The 23,451-nt window shown below is 39.6% G+C and overlaps 2 protein-coding genes across 16 annotated transcripts in view; one reads left to right on the top strand and one right to left on the bottom strand.

The window, feature by feature from the left end:
• The window catches only part of SLC11A2 (solute carrier family 11 member 2), a 47,722-nt gene extending 29,221 nt beyond the window's left edge, over positions 1 to 18,501 (top strand). For 7 of the 15 annotated variants that reach the window (XM_070271405.1, XM_070271409.1, XM_070271410.1 and 4 more), the window contains one exon: positions 1,613 to 5,925. In XM_070271405.1, the coding sequence (XP_070127506.1) occupies positions 1,613 to 1,690 (78 nt within the window). In that variant the 3' untranslated portion in view covers positions 1,691 to 5,925. Of the gene's footprint in view, positions 1 to 1,612; positions 5,926 to 10,892; positions 13,987 to 18,404 lie in introns of those variants that run through there. The other 8 variants (XR_011440080.1, XR_011440081.1, XR_011440084.1 and 5 more) reach the window with 3 other exon arrangements.
• The window catches only part of HIGD1C (HIG1 hypoxia inducible domain family member 1C), a 38,272-nt gene continuing 20,674 nt past the window's right edge, over positions 5,854 to 23,451 (bottom strand). Inside the window, exons 3-5 of the mRNA XM_023643562.2 lie at positions 19,366 to 19,463; positions 15,116 to 15,250; positions 5,854 to 6,008 (exon numbers count right to left, since the gene is read on the bottom strand). Coding sequence (XP_023499330.2) covers positions 5,944 to 6,008; positions 15,116 to 15,250; positions 19,366 to 19,463 — 298 coding nt within the window. The 3' untranslated portion in view covers positions 5,854 to 5,943. The remainder of the gene's footprint in view (positions 6,009 to 15,115; positions 15,251 to 19,365; positions 19,464 to 23,451) is intronic.

Here is a 23,451-nt window from a genome sequence, read left to right as displayed (position 1 = left end):
TAACCCCATTTCTCAATGTCTCAGAGCCATATGACAAATTTCTCCAGTGATGGAGTTCTGTCCACCAAGTCCTCTAAGTGATAACCTCTGGGGATCATGGGACTAAAATAATACTGCAACCTTTGTTTACTACGCAATGAGGAAGCCCACCACCTCAGCTCAGCTGAGAAAAGGCTGCAATGGATTGTCCGTGTATTTGACAATTACTCTTGGTTACTAAAACGTAAGATGTAAGACCCAAAGTGAATTAAGCAAGCTGAGGTCTGAAAAGCTGTTTCTCTGCTCCAAGGCCAGTGTGACTCAGTAATTCCCTAGGCCACTAGTTGAGACTAGTTTTATCTTGGGCTCCATTTGTCTTAGCTTCACACAGTCATTACAATCCCAGACAATTTGTAATGTGTTAAAAACAACCCACTATACTCACTTGAAGACTAACATCAGATAGCATATTGATGTTCTTAGCATTTTCAAATTTATTCCCATTCTATAAATGAGTAGGATAAGGCTCCAGAAGGATCCATGATTTGCTCAAGTTCAAAGGAAGTGGCATAGTTAGAGCCTGAACCCAATTCCAGTGCTTTTTCCACTATACTGTAATAGGAATATTTTCTTCCAATGAATTTATAGTCCGCATTCTGCATTAACTCACAGGCTGTTGGTGCCAGGGGGCAGTAACATTCCTAAAGTCCTAAGTAGTAACAGTAGGGCTAAAATGAGACTCAATGATTGTCCCACAATGTATGCAGAGGAGAGAAGAAGAGTAAAATGCAACTTCACAAATCCCAACACAAAGCATCTGGATTCCGGTTTCCAGGACTGGGGTCTGGCAGTGTGTTTTTAAAGTAGCTGAAGTGATTCTGATTTAGCCTGACAAACATTTGGGACCCAAAGGTCATTTCCCTCTCTCTTAGCACATGCCATTTTATGGTGTATTTTTTTCCCTAATGAAAGGCTTTTCTCTCTCAGTGCTAAAGAATAATGGGGGGTGTTGGCCCCGTGGCTGAGCAGTTAAGTTCACGTGCTCCACTTCAGTGGCCCAGGGTTTCACCCATTTGAATCCTGGGCAGGGACATGGCACCGCTCATCAGGCCGTGTTGAGGCAGCATCCCACATGCCACAACTAGAAGGACCCACAACTAAAAATATGCAACTGTGTACCGGGAGTCTTTGGGGAGAAAAAGGAAAAATAAAATCTTTAAAAAAAAAAACAAAAGAATGGGGCCCAGATAATAGGGTTCAGGATTTAGACCATTTGAAATTTGATTTCTAACTCACACAGTACTAAAATACAAAGGCACTCCGTGTGTTTGCTCTTAATAGCCTTATCAGGAGCACCCATCTGAGGTGGAGTGACATGAGAATAGTCAAAGTGCAAATTTTGCTGAGGGTATTTGGCACTATCTCAATCCTTAACTATTTCAGCTCCTAGCTATTTTATGTACCATAAATCCTTCATGTATCTGTAAGCCATTTCTTTTCTGAAATAAAAATCAATATAGTGGTACTGAAAAAAGGCCTAGATTGATATGCTGATTATAGGTACTTAAGTGCCAATTTTAATATTCAAATACTTGCAAATCAGTCTAACCCTTTTCCATCTTTTTGTCCATAGTACCATCTGGGATTGACAGCTCAGCCTGAACTCTACCTTCTGAACACCGTGGATGCTGACTCACTTGTGTCTAGATGAGTGACAGCCTGAGAGACTGTATAAGAACCACTTTGTCTTAGTCCTTTTGTGCCAAGTGTCCTGTTAACATATCTCTGTTTGTTCAGAGGTGAGTTTTGTTCAAATGTTTTGAACAAAAGCCAAGATTTCCTCATGGGAAGAGTCTTAAAAGCTGACAGCTCTAAGTGTAGGTCAGAGACCCACCCACCTCACAACAGTCCTACAACAGCCAGAGTTAAATGTTTGGCCTGTGATGGCCACACACCCCCATGGGCTTGTGTCTTGACTTCTGGAATTTATAAAATATATATGTATATATATTTATATAAACCTGAACATATCAGTTTGGGTAGAGTTTTAAGGTTATATAAATTTGATAGATCTTTTGTATTTTTAAAAAACATTTTAGATAAATCAGATATTAGTTTTGTCTAGATCACAAGTGAGAAAAGAAAGGGAGTCGTGCTCTTTTTCAGAATGAACTGGTCAAACTGACTTACCTTTTAAAGTGATGGTTGATTATGGCCAGTTAAATTTCACTTCGATTTTGAATGACCAGACTCTTAGTAACTACTGATACTAGCAGATCTTTCTAAAGAAAACATTTCTTCTATTCGGCAATTATATTTAATCTTGGTTACCGGTGTGCTTTGTAATTATTCTCTTTGTTGTTGCTTTTCTTGAATTTTTCAGAGATATGATGGCATTTTCCAAAGAGCTTAATAATACCTAGTAACAAGATCCAGAAAATATACTTTAGCCAATGATCAGTTTTCCATGCTGCATTGTAACTCAGCCCCTTCTAGCATTCAAATTTTAGGTATAAAAAGAAGAAACTTCCAGCATTTAACTTTGTAAGTCCCAACAGAAGATAATGGAGGTATTAGTTTTCTTCCTAATGTTCGTATAGTCCTATCATGTCTTTTCTTCTCACTTTTCCCATTAACACCCCAAACACCATTTCTAGGTCCAAAGTCTGTTTCCAGGAGTGGCTAATATTTCTAATGTTGACTTAGAGGGAATGCTAAGCATTTTATTTTAAGATACTTATGCCAAGTAGCATGAGATTAGAACCAGACTGTGACTTGGAAGATTAGTCCATATGTCACAAACTTCCTGCCTACATATGGGTTATAGATTTTTTTTTTTGACCCCTCTGTGTAGCCAGGATTTTTTTCTTTAAAATTTTTATAATAAAAAACAATATTTAAAAATGGAAAGTTTTTGCATAATTATCTGATCAAAAAGTCAGAAGATTTTCAACACTGGACTCACATTCCTGCATAAAAGTGCAGTTGACTGGAATTGAATGGCAGCTATCCATTTGTAATAGAATATACTCCAGGGTGGCATACACCCCACTTCACTCATTTCCTTCCATTCCCAAAGGCAGTGAGTTTGCAAACCCTGTAGCCTTTGTATAACTTTGAGCATCATTTTCCTCTTTCAGCATAAAAGTTAAATATCTGACCTCTGCCTTATTTTAAAACTTAGTACCTTTCAATAAGACTTAAAAAAAAAAAAAAAACAGACATTGCTTATTTTCATTTTTAATGACTTGGCCCTCTAAGTGGCAGGGATTGTTCTAAGATGATACTTTAAAATTCTCTCATTTCTACTTCAGGGGCCTTTGAAACTTCTGATAAGAGCAGCAGCCTCGCAGCAACCCAGGTTACAAGTCCTTCTGATCTTAAAATGAAACTGAATTAACATCACTTATCGGCTGTCACTTGAAAAAGAGCCTTTTAGAATGAGTTTCAGTGTTTTGATTTTTTTATACACAGACAGCAACTCTAGATGAATCAATTTGTTGGATTTTCCTCCTTCCCTGGGCAATTTAATTTCTCAGTAGTTTCATTACCAGAAAATGTTTGGGGAAAGAAAAAAAAGGCAAAAAATATCCTGTTTTGCAACTCATAAAAAGGTGAGGTAGATGGTTATACAGAGATTAAGTACCTTGGGGATTTCTGTAGCTCTTCTCCCTTCTTCAACTGTATGTTACTAGGAACAGACTAGAGTTTACAAAGATTTATATATAAGTATACCTCTCAGGTTATACAACTCCTGTAATCAGAAAATTTGATAATAAAGCAAAGTGAATCATGCTAAAACCAGTAGAGGAGATTGATGTCTAAAGACTGAGTCTTGGGTAAATTTTTTTTGCTAAGTTTAGTGAACATTTAATCATTTTCTAATTTATGATTTACAAATCTGGATTTCTATATTATGTGCTAATATAGATATTAATATATTCACTCTTAAGATTAACCTAGAGGCATACACTCACTCAGTTCCTGGGGTTTAACAGTGTGGAGTCAATTTGTAAAAGGATGCTCTGACAATGTAGACCCAGAATGTCACAAAAGTGCAATTAAATAATTGTTGCTGAGCAGCAGCTGCTACATAACTGTGTGTAGGCCTAATATAAAAGGGAGTCAGGGCATCTCCGGGCATGTGAAATAGTTTAATTGGTAATTGAGGTATCAGGGGTTACAGTAGCCAATGAAAACAGCCTTCTCAATTTTAAACATTATGATACTAAGCCACCAAAGCTTTGCCCCAGAAGTACTGTGCAAATTCAGGTACTGTATATTATCTATTTAAAGGATCTTCCTGCAACGTGACCCTCCCTCTTCACCCAAGCTAATATGGGTAAATGAGCATCCTGCATACTTCTAACTTTTCTCCATGTATGATTTTACATTTTAATTTAAACACAATTTTTGAGTTCTCATGCATAGCTACTTTTAATATATAAATACTTTGCATTGCTTTTTATAAGCATTAAGTGTATTACTTTAGCTCTCTCAGAGTAAGGTTAGAAAATTCTGGAACCTATTGGGTTTTGTGAGAAAAGCCCATTCCTAATTAAATACTTCGGTTCCTCTATTTTTAATGCTGAGTATATATTGAGAGAGTGGAATCATTCCAGTAGCCTAATTAGAAATATCTTTTCGTTGTGTAATCAACGTGAAGAATGACATTTCTATGCCAGCTCTCCTCAATTTTCCTGACCTTCATGGAACATATTAGATCCAGCTGCTGGAATATTTACTCTAGTGGAATAAAGTAGTTGGACTCTTCCGATGCCTATTTTCCAAAGAGGACAGTGTTGACCAAAATATGTGTACCTGTTGTTGCCACTAGAAGAGCTTCATGATAGGTACAAATGACAACTTTTAAAATAATTACCTGTGCCAAAGGAGACGAGTGTATACATACAACAGGGGATTAATATCTCTAATGCAGATGTATTTTCAGATATTCCTACAATTTTCCCTTCCCCAAACACTGGATTTCGTCTTCCTGTCAGAGTAACCCTCCACTACAGGAAACATCAAGGAAAAGGAAACCACCACCACAGATCGTCTTACAGTGCATTCTTTATTTTATTTCAGCGAATACTTTTTTTTTTAGTTTTCTTTCCCAGGCTTTGAGTCTTAGGGAGTAAATCTCAGTTATGACTGTTATAACTTCAACAAAGTCTAGTTAATTTTTTAGAATGCTAGGGCAGTTACAGGGGAGTTTGAGGTCACAGGTATACTTAACATTTCATGTCTATTTTGGTTTCTTGCGTCTTCTGCAGTGTCATACCAGATTAGCAGTAGCACATTGGGACTAAATCTTTTCACCCCCACAATACTGCCATCTGGGGGAAAAGGGATTTTTTAGCAATTTACCTTTGTACTCCAAGAAATACTTCCAAGAAGTATAAAAATATGTAGATATTTAAATCTTAGACATTTATGTTTGTGGTAAAATAGTCAAGTTTCTATATAAGAGTAAGGTAGGTACACAGTGGTGAAACAAATTTAAATAATAACATGACCATTCTCCTCTGATGTAATTCTTGGTCATTCAAAAAGGGAGTTTATAAAGCCTTAATTACCTTGCCCTATTTGGGGAGAATTAAGCGATGAGCAGTGTGTCACATTTAATGTGGATATAGAACATTTTTTCTGTAGCCATTATATAACTGACTCCTAAATTTCAAATTGGTTTGGCATAATATAAATTATTTTCTGCCACTAACTAGAAAATAAAAATTTTGAAAGTTAGAAAATCATGTCCTAGGTTCTGAAAGACATCAGCAAGGATATTTTTGAGTTGACTATGATTGTTGATTTGGAAATCAACTTCTTAAACAATTGAGACTTACTATACAATACTATGAGAATTCTGTCTGATACTTCTGCAGTTTAATTTGCTACGTATTGAAAATTCTTCATAATAAATGGTTTTCAGAAGTCTTCTTATCTCTCTTGTATGTAACTTCATTTTTTGGACACATTGAAGAATCGAGGTCTAATGTAATCCTTATACATAGAATAGAGAACACCTAGGAACAAAAAGATGTGTATCAACAGAGTATCCATGGGAAACAGACACTGAATTTCTTCCAAAACTGGCCCACAGTTTAAAAACAAATGCCTTCCAACTCACTAATTTTTGGTTTGGATCATACAAATGGCTCCAGAAAATAAACCGAACAAAACAAAACTAAGAGGCCTTTAAGATCAATCTAAATCTAAATTTATGATGTTACCATGCCACCCTAAAGTTTGAATTTTAAAATATTGGTGAAAAAGTTAGGAAAGTGGGAAGATTAGGCTAGATACTAAGATAAAAATAATAGGCACCTCAACTTAGCAAACATCTATTCAGTGTCTACTTGTGCTCAGTATCCTGAGGAAAACAAAGGTGAGTGGATCTAATCCCTGCTTCTAGGGATTTACAGTCTAGTGGGTAAATTAGCTGTGAGTTTCAGCAGATGAGATAGATGTATATCTTCCACAAGGATGAGGTCCCAGGGCTATGCAGAAAGGGGGAAGTAGCTGGGGAAATAGCCTGAGGAATAGAGGAGCCACTTCACTGAATTCTAGAGATGTCAGCAAATGTTCATACTCAAAGCAAGTTAAGGAGTCACAGATTTAAACCACAAATTCACCCCACTTCCTGGTCCATAGCAATTATCAAGCCATCGGCTATACAGTAGATTGTCTAAACTAAATCCTTCATTTTCCTTCTGCTTTCTTTCTGACACTGCTGGTTAATATCTTTAAAGAGTGCACAGAGGATAAAGAATCAGTAAGTTTGTTCTCTTCTCAACGTGATAGCAAAGTGAGGCAGATGTCTGCATGATCTTCTAATGAAATAGTACTATAATATCATAGATGTATAAAATTCAAGCCAAAAAATTTTTAAACTTGAATCATTGTGGGTGTCTATGGAAATAACATTCTTAGATTTAGAGAGAATTATAGGACTCATTTCCCTGTGCTTATTAGACACAGATAATTCTTAACTCGTGTCTGCCTTTTAAATGTTGGTGTTCTCTGGAGTTCTGATCCCAACTCTTTTCTCACCTTATTCATACCTGTTCCTTCACTGGTAAACTAAGTCAGATTTCTAAGTTAGATCTCTCTTCTGAGTGTCAGACTCATACATTCATTATACTATATGTGACATTTTCACATCTCATAGATAGGTGGTCTCCAAACTTTTAAATTGTACATGAGCAAATATGTTGAGCATGTCCTCAAAATGTGCATTTTTTTATAAACAATATAAATGTAGTATGGTCAGTCTGTTTATTAGTAAAGCTTTTTTGTTTTTAAGATAAAAATGTTTGCTTCCCACATCCCCATGGATCTCCTTAATATATCTCCTGGGGTATGAGTACTCTAATTGGGAGACATCTGCCATAGGCATCTCAGTCAGTATAATATAAAATTAAGAGTTCAGGCTCTGGAGTGGATTGCCCAGGTGATTGAGAACAAGTAACTTTTCCTTTCTAAGCTGCAGTTTCCTTCTCTGTAAAATGAGATAATAACAGTACCTACCTCACAGAGTAAAATGTTGTTTAATAAAGACTTTATCTGGTCTTTGACCAGAGTTCCAGGCATAGAGCTTCTAATGGAAGTTCCAAGCATTTGGAACTTTGTTATTCATGAGTCCCTTAGATCATACCTGAATTTATGCTAACAAGGTGACTCATGGTGGGCTCCTAGGTAGCTTCAGGATGTGGCTGGTCATGCCAGAAAGACCAACCATGTGATTAGAGGGTTCTAAACCCCCAGGGAAGGGAGTAGGACCAGAGATTGAGTTTAGTCACATGGCCAATAATTCAATCAATCATGCCTACATAATGAAGCCCTAATAAAAACTCTGGACACTGAAGCTCAGTGGAGTTTCTTGGTTGGTAAACACATTGATGAGCTGGGGGGGGTGACATGCCCTGATTCCACAGAGAGAAACTTGTAGACACAGGCATAGAAGCTTGAAGTTTTGGACCCTCCAGACCCTATGTGTCTCTTTATTTGGCTGGTGCTGGTTTGTATACTTTATAATAAAACTATAATTGTAGGTATAGTACTTTCCTGAGTTCTGTAAGTTGTTCTAGTGAAATGTCAAACTTGAGGGAGTCTTGAGAACCCCTGAATTTGTAGCCAGTTGGTCAGAAGTGTGGGTGGCCTGGGGACCCCCAAAAGCTGATGTCTTAAGTAAGGGCAGTCTTTACGGGAACCATGTCCTTAAATCTGTGGCATCTGATGTGAGCTCCAGGTGGTTAGCATCAGTATTGAATTATATTGCAGTACACCAGATGGTGTCAGAATAGGTATCTATTAAGATTAAATGAGATAATGATATATGTGTAGTTTGCACATAGTAAGCACTCATTAAGTGTTAGTTATTATTGTTTTGTCCAGTATGCACTCACCCTCCCACTAAACCTGTTCTTCTAGGTTCTTTATATTTGTGAAAGGCAAAGCTTTCATCTGGTTGCCCAAACCAGCAATCTAGGAATCATCCTTGATTCCTCCTTCCTAACTTTTTCCAATCACTTAGACGCCAAGTCCTTAATACTTCTAGAATTAATCTTCTCCTATTTCCATTGCCACTGCCTTAATTCAGATCCAATTATCATCTAATTGTCTTTTTTGTCTTTATTTTTTCCCCTCCTTTGCAAATCATCTCAAGTCATTTTTTCTCCTTACGTTTTTTTCATGGTGAAATATAATATGCATGGAAAATAGTAGATAAAACTTAAATGACCAGATTAACAAATAGCTGTAGAGTGAACACCTGTAATTATGGACAGAAATAGAATATTGCAGGCAACCTAGAAGCCTCTCAGCTTTCCCTTTCTGATCATATTCCCCTCTCTTTTCCATAGGTAACCACTGTTCTGAGTTTTATGATAATAGTTTTCTTCCTTGTCTTTATGGTGTGACTGTTGGTTCAGTATTCCTAAACAAACAGTTTCATATTGCCTGTTTCTGATCTTTCTATAAAAAACGGATCTTTCTAAACTGCCATTCTGACTATGTTACTCCCCTGTTTAAACCCTTCACTGGCTCACTTCTTGTTATTCCTCTGCTTGCAACCATATAAATCTATCGGGGATTTGTTTTATATCAACTTAGCTGAGTGTAACTGTGTTTTCCAGAATTCCCTTCACTGCATATTTCTGGGTTAGCTTGGCTCACAAGAGACATTTTGCTTAGATTTGAAAGTGAAAGTTGAAGCAGCAGCTGCCACATTCCTTTTACACTTGGAAGGCTTGGTTTGGGATACCAGCTTGTGCATATTCCTGTTTACTGCTAGCTCCTCTCATTGTTGTTGGCCAGCAGTCAGGCCCATAAACCCTTCAGCTCCTTCTGGATCGCCTCCTCTAGCTTCTCTGGCTTCTAGGCCAGATGTGGATTGGCTCCATGATAGACGGTGCCAGCTTCTCCTACAGCTCACCCTATGATCAGAGTTGGAGTCAGTAAGAGACTGACTCAAATATCCATCTGTCCTTGTGGGTTCCAGCTCATCCTTGCATATTCCAGTTTATTTTTCCTTCCCAATCGCTGCCTTGCTAATAACTTCAGGTCCCAGCATTAGAAACACAAGCAACAGCCTAACATGGACTGTTTAACCAGCTCCCAAAATTGCTTAGGATCATATGTCTATAATAAATCCCTTTTTATCTATCACTACTAGTAGTTTTGCTTCTCTGTGTGAACCCTGATTGATACAGAATTTGGTATCAGAAGCTTCCGGAGGAACATAACCGTGAAGATAGGTTCTCTGGTCTGAGTTATCTGGAATTGGTTCTTTGATCTCATTAGATTTAAAGGTATTGATGACCATTTTTTTCAGTGCTAAAGAGGATGCTAGCAGTCCATGGCGTGCAGTAGCAAAACTTTTTAAAAAATTATTTCCTACAGATACCCTTAGTCAAGTGTCTATAGAAAGCAAGGCTTTGGGTGATCAAGCACTTGCTGCTATGGAACATTTAGTGGAAATAAAGAATATAATACGGTTGGTTACTTCTAAGTGTGCTGGAGAACTTGGGAAAACAATGGTGGGCTCAGGGCTTTTAATTCCTAGCTTCAAGGTCCTGTGAGGGACCTGAAAGTTTTATGACTTTCCAGAAAGAAACTCTTAAATCCTGCAGCCATGAGGCTGATATTTTTGAAATCCATACACAGGGTCTAATCCTGTGAGTGGCTAATCACAACCCAGATTAAATTCCCAACCTCACAAAGTCTCTTATGTTAAAGTTAGGGTATTGCTTTGGGAAAGAGTGGGACTCTGAAAATTGGGATAGGGACAAATGGGCAGATTTCAGTGGAACTGGATCCTCAAACCCCTATATTTTACTGAGACTCCTTTGCCAGTAGAAACAGCCCTTCCATCCCTGTCTGAAAATGACTGAATCTCGGACCAATAGGTAATCTCCACTAAATGAAGGTGAAACGCCAGAACTTCCTTGGTGTACTTCCAGGGTAGAACAGTGATTCTCTCCTGGCAGCGATTCTTCTTTACTGGGGCAGTTTTGTTCCCCAGGGAAATCTAGCAATGTCTGGAGACATTTTTGGTTGTCACACTTGGAGTGGGTGGGTGCTATTGGCATCTAGTGAGTAGAGGCCAGGGATGCTGCTAAACATCTTGTAATACACAGGACAGCGCTCCACAAAAAAAAATAACCCAGTCCAAAATGTCAGTCGTGCTGAGATTGAGAAACCCTGCCATCGAGGAAGGTATCCAAAGGCTTAGGGAGATTGGAATGTTAGAGTGGCTTTATCCTTCTCACTCACCCCCTAAATATATCTACTCCCTTCACCAACACTGTGAGAAATACATCTGTGAAGGGAGCCCTGGCATCCTTGAAGAGTTCTATGGTAACTATTTTTTTTTTAAAGATTTTATTTTTTCCTTTTTCTCCCCAAAGCCCCCCAGTACATAGTTGTATATTCTTCGTTGTGGGTCCTTCTAGTTGTGGCATATGGGACGCTGCCTCAGCGTGGTTTGATGAGCAGTGCCATGTCCGCGCCCAGGATTCGAACCAACGAAACACTGAGCCGCCTGCAGCGGAGCGCGCGAACTTAACCACTCGACCACGGGGCCAGCCCCTATGGTAACTATTTTTTGTAAGCTAGAAATGACAGTGGGAACTGCTGGGCTCCCTGCATTCACTGGGGACGATGGTCTCCTGAGGTGGCAGGGGTCAAGTGGCTGCATTTAACAGACAAAGACAAGGAAAGCATGATTACTGTGATGGGCAGCAAAACCTAAGCAGTGATCAGAATAGTCTAATCCACAAAGATCTTTAGCATTGGCTAACTGATTAGGGTGTCCCTAAAGTTGAAAGTGGTGGGCAGCATATAGGCAGAAAAGGTTTGATGAACAGAAGTTTGGCTTGACTCATCACAGGAGAGAGCCATGACACCTTCACTAATTCCAAGATTTGTATTAATTCACAGACTCAAAGTCCCTTGAATAATGGAGATGTCAGATCTCCTTAAGGAAAGACCCTGTTACACAGCCAAAAATGTAAATACTATAAATCCTCCTTCTGGCCTTCCCCAAAGGGACCTGTGGCCATTCACTAGGGTGAATAGTGAAATATTGTGGGAGATTGTTAAATATTGGTTCTGAATTGATACTAATGCCTGGAGAATTAGTGTGGTTTACCAAACTAGGAGTTTACGGAGGTCAAGTGGTCAATGGAGTTTTGTTGTGGGTCTATTTTGCAGTTGGCCTGGTGGGTCTTTGAACCCACTGTATGTATTTCCCCAGTTCTGGAAGGTGTAATTGGAATTGACATACTCAGCAATTGTCAGAGTCCTCACATTGGCTCCCTGACCTGTAGAGTAAGTGCTGCTAGGGTGGGAGAGCCAAAAGTAAGCCATTCTAAGTGGCTCTATCTACCAAATAGTAAACCAAAGCAATATTGCATTCCCAGAGGGATTGTAGAGATTAGTGCCATCATCAAGGACTTTAAAGATGCCAGGCTAGAGATTCCTACCATATCCCCATTCAATTTGCCTCTTTGGCTAGAAGACAGATGGATTTGGGAGAATGATAATGGATTTCTATAAACTTAATCAGGAGATCACTCTGATTCTGGCTGCTGTCCAGGTGTGGTTTCATTGCTAGAGCAAATCAATACAACCTTTGCTATTTGGTTTGCAGCTGTTAATCTAGTTGATTACTTTTTCCTGTATCCCTTTTAGTAACGACCATCAAAAGTAGTGTGCTTTTACCTGGCAGGGCCAGCAGTATACTTTCACTGTCCACTGTCAGGGCTACGTGAGCACCCCAGCCCTATGCCATAATCTAGTTTGCAGGGACCTTGATCATCTCTCCATTTCACAGGATATCACATTAGTCCATTAGATTGATCTGATCTGACTATCAAGGGGAAACTGAGTTGCTACCATACAATGGTTGGCTAAGGAGGAGTGTGTCTGGAATGCATGATATCTTCTGGGGCATTTCTTAGTACTCCCATGTCCTGTGATTAAAGACAGTATTGGGGAAACTACAGCCAATACAGGCAGGATCAGTAATGACCCAGACCATTTAGGAATGAAGGTATGGGTCATCACACCAAATAACCATGAATAGCCAAGGTGCTCACTGTAGGCAAAGGGGGTATGAAATGGCTAGTGGAAGAACGTAGTTTTAATACCAGCTATGACCATCTGAGCAGTTGCAGAAACAAAGTCTGTGATAGGAATATTTCTTCCTTATTTTTATATGAATACATTTGTGTATACATTAACCAGTTTTTTTTTCTATTTGTCACTTCCATTTACCTACCATCTAATATAAGAAGTGTTAATAGTAGTTAACCTTATATCTCAGGACTTAAGTCACAGGATATCAAAGGGGAATGCAACTCAGCTCAAAGATGAATCAACATCACCCAAAGATGGATGTAGGGATTTGCATCCTCTATTGGGAGAGAATTAGCATGTTTTTGGTTATACAAGGGATGGTTGATTTTGCCACTGTCTTTATTTGAAAGTTAAGTGTATTAAAAGAGGTGTGTATGATGTCAGGTTGACAGAGTGGACAGTAATGGATTTGTATTGTGTCAACTTAGCTGAACTATACTTTCCAGAATTCCTTTCCTTTTATTCCAAGTTATTGCACAAGAGACATTATGCATGAGATTTAGAAGGCAGAAGTGAAGCAGCAGCCAAATTCTTTTCATGCTTGGAAAGTACTGGTGCAGCATATTTTTGCTTATCTGCTGGCCCACCCTGTTGACCTGAGACAGCAATCAGGAGTGAGCTACTATGGCTCCTGCTGAATTTCCTCCTTGACCTTCTCTGACTCCTTGGCCAGGACAACCTGTAGCTCAAGGATGAAGGGCATCAACTCTTTCTGTGTCACTCCCATCATCGTATTTGGAGGTTTAGAGATGGTGAGAAATCCATAAGGGTTCTAGTCCATCCTGTGTGTTCCAGCTCGTCTTGGAGGTTCCAGGTTTTTCCTGTTTCTCCCACTTTACATCAATCTTTTCTGACTGCTTGCCCTGCCCACTTTAGTCCCCAGCTCCTCATACATAAGCAAGAGCCTCACAATTACCTAAGTCCAAATAACTATAATAAATCTCTTATTAGTTATGACTACTAGTAGTTCTGCTTCTCTCATCAAACACTGATTGATTCACCTCCCATAGGAAACTATGCAGACTTCCGCTAACATGCTATGCCCTTGTGCCTTTGTTTTTTCCTCTGCCTAGTTGATTCTTCCACATTCTTGGCTCATGATGTATTTCACATACTTAGAAAAGCCCTCCCTGGACTCTCAGCCCTAGTTGAATGCCCCTCCTTTGTGCTTGTGCCTCCATGGCAACATGTGCTCTCTCTGTCAGAGAACCTATGACTTTGTATTGCCTTCTGTTCCTGGTCTCTTCCTAAGGAGACTAAACTGTTTGAGGGTGGGGACTGAGTCTTATCACTCTGTCTCTAGTCCAGCACAGTGTCTTGCACATAGCAAGTGCTCAATAAATGTTTACTGAAGCACAAAAATGAGGACTCACTGTAACTTTGTAGTAAAGTTTCTTGTATTTTGTTCAAGATTTGCGTATCACAGCTCATAGTAATAAGATAATTACCATTTAACTCCCTGTACACAAGCCCCACATGCCTCACTACAATCCTAGACCTACTCTTAGGCTGATTCTACTCTGCACAGCATGAAGGGGATCTAAGAACATTGTGACTTGTTCTCATTAATGTAGACAAAAAAATTAGATAATTTAGGTCCCAAAGTGGTGGACATCTTGTTAAAACTATCTGATTTAGTTGTTGATAAAACCTGAATTAACCAGAAAATTTTATACCACCTGTTCTTTGGATTTGACTATGTAAGTATTGCTTAATTTATAGACTAATTTTAAAAGATTTGCTTATTCTCCTTGAAATAAAAGGAGAACAAGGATATTGAGACTTGTGTGTTCTAAAAACGTTTTCTTTCCAGTTAAACTACTTCAATATTTATATCTGCTGTTCAGATAAGCTAGGAAATATGACTGCTGCTCTTAGCTGAGGAATAAAGTCTGGGATCTATACCCACTGCTTTTAGCTGCATTATATAGGGTATGAACACTTCACTGCTCCTTTCACTATAGAGAATAACAGAACCCATAATCTAGTTCTCACCTGGTTTTGTGATTTTTATTGAGGTGTAATTAACATACCACATTACATTAGTTTCAGGTGTACAACATAATAATTCGATATTTGTATATATTGTGAAATGACCACCACAATAAGTCTAGTCACCGTAATAGTTACAGAACTTTTCTTGTGATGAGAACTTTTAAGATCTGTTCTCTCAGCAACTTTCAAATATGCAAGGCAGTATTATTAACTATGGTGGCCATGCTGTATGTTACATCCCCATGACTTATTTATTTTATAACTGGAAGTTTGTACCTTTTGTCAACTGAGGGTTTTTTTTTCAGTGCTTAAAATACTAAGAAATTAAGCCTATAACTGGGCAGCAACCTCAACCGAGGCAGGATCAGTGTCTTTCTTACCATGCTTCCTCTGTTATATCATCTTGACCCAACATTCCTCTTCTAAGATGAATGAATAAAATAAGTAAAAATACTCTCAAAGACAGCTGAACACAAACACAAATTAGGCAGATTACCTAGAGTCACAGCTCCTACAACAAATCCTTGGGCAGCAACTCTCATATGAATAAGATAAATGGACATTTTCTGATCTCTTCTGTACTTTAACTTGTAAAGACCATAGGACACCACAGTCATAAAGCCTGCTATCCCTGTGAATTAAAAAAGTAGAGGTTATATAAATAGCAGACTAGAATTCCAAAGAGATTAGAGAGTTGAATAAAAGACTGTCCCATGGATCAATACTTGGAAGATAAGCAGACAAGACACCACAGAATACTTTAAAAACAACCATGCTGGATTTGATCCACCAGATTTTAAGATGGATCCTAAACATTCATGGATTCAATATTTGCAGTTTTGTCTTTTCCCCAAAAACTGAAGCATATAGTGTAGCAACTTGTGTAGTAGTTGTAATTTTCCTGAGGCATGATTTTGAGTTGTGCATGCTGGAAGGGTTTTATTTGGGGCAAGTCACTTTGTCAGTGAGTGGACCAACCAAACATCCCAGCAGCCATCGCTTTTGAGTGTTTGGCTTTACTCCTCTCTACCTGTTATCAAATAAGGAGTAAATCTACTAAAATGATTAAAACTTTAATCTTCTGTAAAAACGAGACATTAAACTTTCATGAGAGATGAAAAGGTATGCATATTTGCACAAGAAGTTTGTGACTCTGGGAAGAACTATGATTCTAGAAAACTCCAGAAGCCCATACAAATATTTCTATATTCCCTACAAATGTCAAGGGGTGAAATACTCCTGTGAGAACCACAATCCTATGTAATTGGCTCTAAAACAGAAAACTGATCAACTGAATAGGGAAGACTTTAGAAAGAGATTTAAAACACTCTGAGAACTTAATCCATGACAAATCAAATAACAGATAAAGGAATGATTATTTAATAAACACCATTAGTACGGTTTATTGGTATAGAGAGCTAACTTGGATTTGTATATCACACCAGACCCTATAAAAAAATTCTGGATGGGTTAGAATTAAATGTAAAAATGAAACGAAAATAACAAAAACTAGAAGAAAATAGAATAGCATATTTACAACATCTACAAGAGGGTAAAGTAGACTTAAAATGACCAGGACAAAACGCTATATTGTGACGTAAGAATAAAGAACTTTTGCATAACAAAAGTGTGGGTTTACTTTTTGGGTTCCCTCTTTTATCTTATTGATCTATATGTGTCTATCCCTCCATCAGTACAATACTGTCATGATTATTATAGCTATATAATAAGCCTTAATATCAGGTAAGGTGATTCCTTCCACTTCATATTTTTTTAAAAAAAATTATTTTAGCCATTCTAGGACTTGTGCCTTTTCTTTCCATATAGATTTTAGGATAAGCTTGTCTATGTCTACAAAAAACCTTGCTGGGATTTTGATAGAAATTGAACTAAACCTATAGATCAGTTTGGAGAGAAGTGACATCTTTACTGTATGTTGAGTCTTCGAATCCATGAACACAATAGTCTCTATGTTTACTTAGGTCTTGATTTCTTTCATTAGCATTTTGTAATTTTCAGCCTACAGATTCTGTACATGTTTTGTTAAGCTTATACCTAAGCATTTTATTTTCTTTGGAGTGATTGTAAATGGTATTATGTTTTTAATTTCAGTTTCCATGTGTTTATTGTTAGTATATAGAAATGCAATTGACATTTATGTAGGATAGCAAGTTTTGATTAACTGTGTTGGCACATATGTGTCTCTCTGAGTGGGGGAGGATATATTTATTCTTTGAGGATCCATTTAAAAAGTGGAAATAAGAATCAGTGTAAATAATCACATTTATATGTATATTTTATAGGCTGATTAGCAATAAATGAAGTTGAAATAAAAATAGCAAAAAACAAGTAATAAAATGATGATGGTGGGCACACTGAGAAATAGGTAAGATGATGAAAGTTCTGTAAATTTAGTCAAATCTTTCTGGAAAGAACTCTGGAAATATATAATAAGTGATATTAAAGTGAATATGCTTCCTGCCCTGGAAATTCTACTTTTGGGAACACACTCCAAGCACATAAAAGAAAAGTCAAGAAGTTGACATAAGATGTTTATGGCTACAGTATGTATGAGGAAAAACTAAACAACACACATGGCCCAAACAGAGGAAAAACTGCCATAGCTATAAAAAAATTGTAAGTATAGGAAATACTAATATACAGAAATGTACATGTGAAATGTTAACTGAAAGAAGCAAAAAAAAAATCTGTCAACACAGAGTTTAAATACATAAAATGTACGCACAGACCTTAACAGTGATCATAAGACAATTTTAAACAATATAAATAGATCATAATGATGAAAGTTGTTGAGAATAACAAAAATGTTTTGTAAATTATCTGCACATGACACTCCATCTTATAGCAGGAAATACATAGTAGATATTGTTACAATAACAATAGCTAAACAAACTAGTCAATAATATATATATCCAAATGTTATCATTGTTTAGTTTTCTAACAAAAACTTGGCTCTCTTCCCTTATCAAATCAAGGTTCTGTTCTTACTTAAATTGGTCTTGTTTCTTTTAGAGATTAAAGTCAGAACCTTCACTGTTTTCCATATAGTGTCTCTGTAGTTTGTATATAATTGAGTTTAGCTGGAAACACTTTTATCTTTCTACTTTAATCACCCTAAATGTCTCTGAAAAAAATAATTTAATTTACAACAGGCACAGTGGTTAATCTGTTTGTTACAGTGATCTGTTCAAGTGGCATCGAGTTCTCGAATTGCTTTTCTAGTTAAAAATGCTAAGGAAGATGAGTAAATCACTATGAAATTACCTGCTTCCATTTCTTGTAGGTGCTATTACAAGCCTTAATCAAATTAAGTGAAACTTCTAAACACAGACTATTACTGTAAAGTAAAATTTTTATTCTTTTTGATATGTGACTAAGCACACTTAGGAAGTTGCTACATTTGCAGTGACACTTAATGGAAACATGACTTAGACCTGTTTAGAAGGTTTTATGGAATTAATGACAAACTTATGTAAATCTGATTTAAATAAGTTATTTAATAGTTTTCAGACAAAATGAACACAAGGAAAGAAGCATGATTGCAGTATACAATAAGAATGCTTAGGGCAGCTTAAGCATTCAAAAGAGAAGAAAGAGAAAGTGCAGATTTTAAAACATCATATTGCTGCTTAGATTTTGTGGGGTTTTTTTTAAAGTCCACATACATACATTTGTTGAAAATGTAAACATACTAAATATGTGTTGGGAAAGGATAAAGAGGCTAAGACTCCACATCTAATTATAGTACCACTTCTTTAATCTAGAGTTTACTTAACCATCAGCCTCAACATTTGAACACATCAGGAAGCCAGCAAAAAGGGCCGCTGAGCACGAACACCATGAAGTTCATGCTCTCAACTGTACAGGTAGGCCCAGGCTTTCATTCAGGGCTTCTTTTCTTTTTTTTTAAAGATTGGCACCTGAGCTAACATCTGTTGCCCATCCTTTTTTTTTGGTTCTTCTCCCCAAAGCCCCTCAGTATGCAGTTGTATATTCTAGTCGTAGGTCCTCCGGGCTCTGCTATGTGGGACACTGCCTCAGCATGGCTTGATGAGTGGTGCTGACTCTGCACCAAGGGTCTGAATGGGCAAAACCCCAGGCCAACCAAGCAGAGCAGAGCGGGCGAACCCAACCACTCGGCCATGGGGCTGGCCCCAGGGCTTCTTTACTCTGAATTGACTCAGTTCTTTTAAGTTTGGGTATCTAGCTTCTGGTGCCACAGAACATTAGAAGAAGTTTTTGGTGGTACCCAACAGTAATGGAAGAAACAGAAAAATCAGTAAACATGAGAGACAAGAACTTAAAGGTTGGAGTTACCTAGAGGGCAAAGAGACATATACGTCTCAATAGTCCCTAATAGACTTTATATAGTAAACTGATGCTGCTCTTGATGATTCTGGGTCATCATAGAAATGTTAAAGTCCATTCAGTCAATTCCATTTTGATGGGCTGGGAAAGAGTGATTTTAGAGAGACCTCTAATGAAAATGGATTAAACAAAATAAAATTTGATCCTTCATAATAATAATAGCTAACAATTATTGGGGTTTACCATATACTAGAAACTTATGAAAGTTTAACTCATCTTCCTGCTTAGAGGGAGTTACCTTCAATTATCTGAAAAAATTCAATTGTATAAAACATTTCAATCCTCAGAGATACCAGGTAAGGCATTACTGTGTTATTACAAACAGTTTTCCAGTGTCCAGTCAAGACTTGTACTTACCTATAGGGACAAAGGGGGAGTCCCTAGATTTCCTGATCAGTCGAGATAATTGGCCTTTGTCCTCATCTGCTGACCACTGGTTATCTGAAGACATTTTTCTCCCAGTAACAGTAGGGGATAAATGTGGTTGCTGTGAATCATTAAAAAGAATCCGTTTACCCTCTCCCAATATACTCTTGACTATGTGTTCTTCTGTCTTCATTTGCTTGACATGCCTGTCTGCTCAATTGAAATAAAGTCATCTTTTCTTCACCCTTTTCATTATAGAATTCTTTCATTTTGTTGGGGGAGGTAAAAGAAAAATATATAAAGAGAGGTAATGATGATAAGATTCTGTGAATACAGAAGAAAAACACAGATCATAGTTATGTTATTCAGTCTCCTTTCATTGCTCAGCATTTGAGATCATTGGAAACCTCAGAATTTCTTCCACAAACAGTAAGAACACAGTGTTTCTTTTACAAAATACCATTTTAAAGAATGCTAGCAGTGCCAACCTAGGCAAAAATACCCCCAGATTTACAGGTGATGGGAGAAGATCACTCTAATTCTGCAGAATGTGCAGGGCAGTATAAAGTCATTGAGGTATTTACCAAGCACCTGCCATGGGCCAGGTGCTATGCTGGACAATGAAAATAATATTCGTTGTCTACCAGGATGAATGAGGAAACTTGCAAGAGCAACTATAATCACAACACGGTTTAGCAGCACCTCAGTCTGTTATGCGTGCAACCCACAAGTTTCACCTCAAAATTCAAATATGATGGCTTCATCCTATGAATCAGCTTTCATCAGAAACTGTAACTTGGTAAGTGGCAGAAGCACAATACCTGTGGCGTACCCCACCACCTGCTGTCTGTCTCCTGGTGTTCCTTGAGCAGGGAGCTGTAGATCAGAACAGGCTTTGTAAGGCTAGGACACATTTACCTGCAATGTCCAACTAATTGATAATGAGAAAGCCCAGAAACACGCCCCCGCGAGGGAGTGGCCGACTGGTATTGGCCAAGGTTTCCACAGCACCTGCTGGAAACTCACTGGTGGCAGCACTTGGACCACAAACATTAAGCTTTGCAAGACGACATGAAGGAAACGTTAAGGCTTTTCAAGAAGATGCCCTTACTTAATTCTGCCTTCACAGGCGAGCTCCCAGCTTCCCCCTGTGGTTGTGAGTCAGCTCCCTGACTCCACGGCCCAAAATCGAGAGGAAAGTGGGGACAGGGTTACAACACTGGGTTTGGCGGTGGGGGTGGGGGTTAACCATCTGGGCCCCAGATTCTCGGCGTCTTGTAGGGATATACGCTCGCCAGAGGGGCGCCCGCTGTGGCCTGGAGCTCGCACTAACGCCGGGCTAGCCCGCCGGGAGTCACCTAGGAGCGAGGCTCTCGCCCCTGCGGCTTTACAGAGCCTAAGCTGCACGTGTGCCCTAAGGGGCAGGAAGTGATGTCACCGCGCCCGCGGCCAATCCCAGGGCAGGGTGGGCCTGCCCGGGAAGGGGCTGAGCCCCGCCCCTGTGCGCCTGCGTCGTCTCGTGGGCCTCAGGCTGACGCGGCTGTCGGGGCGGGTGCTTGGTAGACGTTCTCTTCGGTTCTGCTGCCATCGGACAGCCCGGGCCCCTTGAGGCTGTGAGGGGTCCTGGCCGACGGCCCGAGACCCTGAGCCCCGAAGACCTCAGGATGAGAGCAGAGGAAAGGTAGCGTTAGCGGTTTTTTCCTTATAACTTTTAAATTTTAAATAATTTCAGACTTACAGAGGAGTTCCCAGAATAGTATAAAGAACTGTATGTCCGACGCTCAGATTCCGCTTTGTTAACATTTAGCCACGTTTGCCGTATCATTTTTCTCTAGATAGGATTCCTTCCTATGAACCATCTGAGAGGAAGTTGCGTGCTGATGTGCCTTCGCCCCTAAGTACTTTCGTATGCATGTGGGGCGTTGACCCGAGGATCCGACTTGACCAGAACTTGAAAGTCGGAATCTTTTTTTTTTTTCACATTTTATTTTTCCTTGTTGTCCCCAAAGCCCACCCCACCAGTACATAATTGTATATTCTAGTCGTGGGTCCTTCTAGTGCTGGCTTGTGGGACGCTGCCTCAGCTTGGCTTGATGGGCGGCGCCATGTCCGCGGCCAAGATCTGAACCAGCCAAACCCTGGGCCGCCACAGCGGAGCACGGGAACTTAGCCGCTGGGCCCTGAAAGTCCAACTCTGCTTAGTAGCGAGGGGTCCCCGAGATCCAGTGTTAAAAATTCCTTCCCCACCTCCTCAAAAATGTTTAGAACCCCATCATAGATGTTTAGAACCTCCTCATAAAAATTTAGAGCCCTGTCATAAATGCTTAAAACCTTACCATACATGCTTGAAGCCCACCCATCAAAGCCTGTCCCCCCAGCATTTCCACGTCCCAGCCAGTTCTCCCTCACCTCTTGAATGTCCCCCCAAATCCTGAGTGGGGGAGACACCTCTGAGGGCCCCCATCCCCTGTCTCCCTGGAGATGGATCCATCTCGCAGAATAAAAGCTGATTTCTCCCCCAACGGCTGATGCCATAATTACTTGGCTTGTTTGTGTGCATCAGGCAGAGAACCCTAATTTTGTGCGGTAAAAATTGGTGACTCCGGCAGGCCCAAGGTCCTGTGACCGCCTGCCCAAGGCTCTGGAACCCTCATCAGGGTGTGGGGTCTTTTCATTGCTGCTCAGCGGCAGCCTAGACAATTTCATCTGGAGGCTTGATTGAGGGATTCCCGTTTCCCGCTGGGGTGCTCCAGGCCCCAAAGCTTTTTTATTCTTTTGGGAGAAGAAATAGCTTCTGGGTTTGGAAGATGTCTCTGGGCTCTGGGTAAGTAACTTCAAGAAAGTGTCCTTTATCTTGTCTCTCTGGTTTGATTTCCTGGAAATATAGGTTCAGCTTGTACTCTGGGGAAGCCTGGCGGGCTGAGACTCAAACCTTGGGCCTGAACCACCCAAGGTAGTTAGAGGCAGGATCAAAAGTTCGCTGGTGAAGTTGTTTCTGGATGTGGCAGGTCCCGGTGATACTGGCTCAACACAAGGTTGACGTAAGGGAAGCCATATTGTCGAAAAGAGACCACATTATAACTTTGAATGATCTCTGCCTAACTTACCCAGCTGGATTTGCACCCTCCAGGAGACCGACCTGCTCTGTAGATTTTATGCCCCCTGCTTGTGCATATACCTCCCAGCTGCAATAAGACGAGAACTTCGTTCTTTTGAGTTCCTTAGGAATGTGATGGGCCCCACACAGAGTCTATGCTGATAGCCATCGTCAATGACAACTGAAAGATCTGGTTTGGCGACTCCTGGGTCAACATTCCTAAGCCTCTCCACTATGAGCCATGGGCCTATGTAACTGCTTCAAGATTCTGTGCCCCCCCCTTAAGATGGTTCTTTTGGACGTGAGTTCACATCTTCCCTCTTGCTAGCAAGCTGTAATAAAATGCCCTTTCTCTGTTACCATCTTGCCTCTTTTGACGATGGGCTTTTGTCTGGCAGTGAGCAGATCATGCCTTTGTGCGCTAACACCGGCGCTGGTTCTGACTTGCCCCTGGCCATCTGGTTTAGGGTAGCTCCTGGCTTTGGTTCTCAGCTACTCCTGGCAAACTAGCTAGTGTTCTGGTCTATGCTATATATCGAATTGTGTTGTCTGTTAATGTTTGTCTGACTTGAATTGGCTATTTGGGCACCGAGTTTTTTGGTGACTGTAACAAACTGCCTTTTGATTAATCTTGTAAGGGTCTTCTGACTCCAAAGAAAAGAGGCATTGTTCTTCCAGTCCTTCAGGATGTTCCCAAGTATCTGGAGACTTCTGCTGGTTTACAGTTCAGGACTTAAAGATGCCTTTTACTGCATACCCCTGAGTCCTGAGTCCCAGGACCTGTTTGCCTTTGAATGGGCCGATCCAGAGACTAATGTAAAACAACACTGTGGTTGGATGATACTTCCGCAAGGATTTCAAAATGCCCCCACCATCTTCGGGGAAGCCTTAGCCAAGGACTTAAGGAATCTCCAGGTAAGTGAGGGAGTCTTATTCCAATTATGTGGATGACATATGATTGCTAGTAAAACTAAAGAAGC

The sequence above is a fragment of the Equus caballus genome, chromosome 6 (assembly GCF_041296265.1).
Source record: "Equus caballus isolate H_3958 breed thoroughbred chromosome 6, TB-T2T, whole genome shotgun sequence".
Taxonomy (NCBI): Eukaryota; Metazoa; Chordata; class Mammalia; order Perissodactyla; family Equidae; genus Equus; species Equus caballus.
Note: the sequence above shows the minus strand (reverse complement) of the source record. Positions and strands in the feature narration are given on the sequence as shown.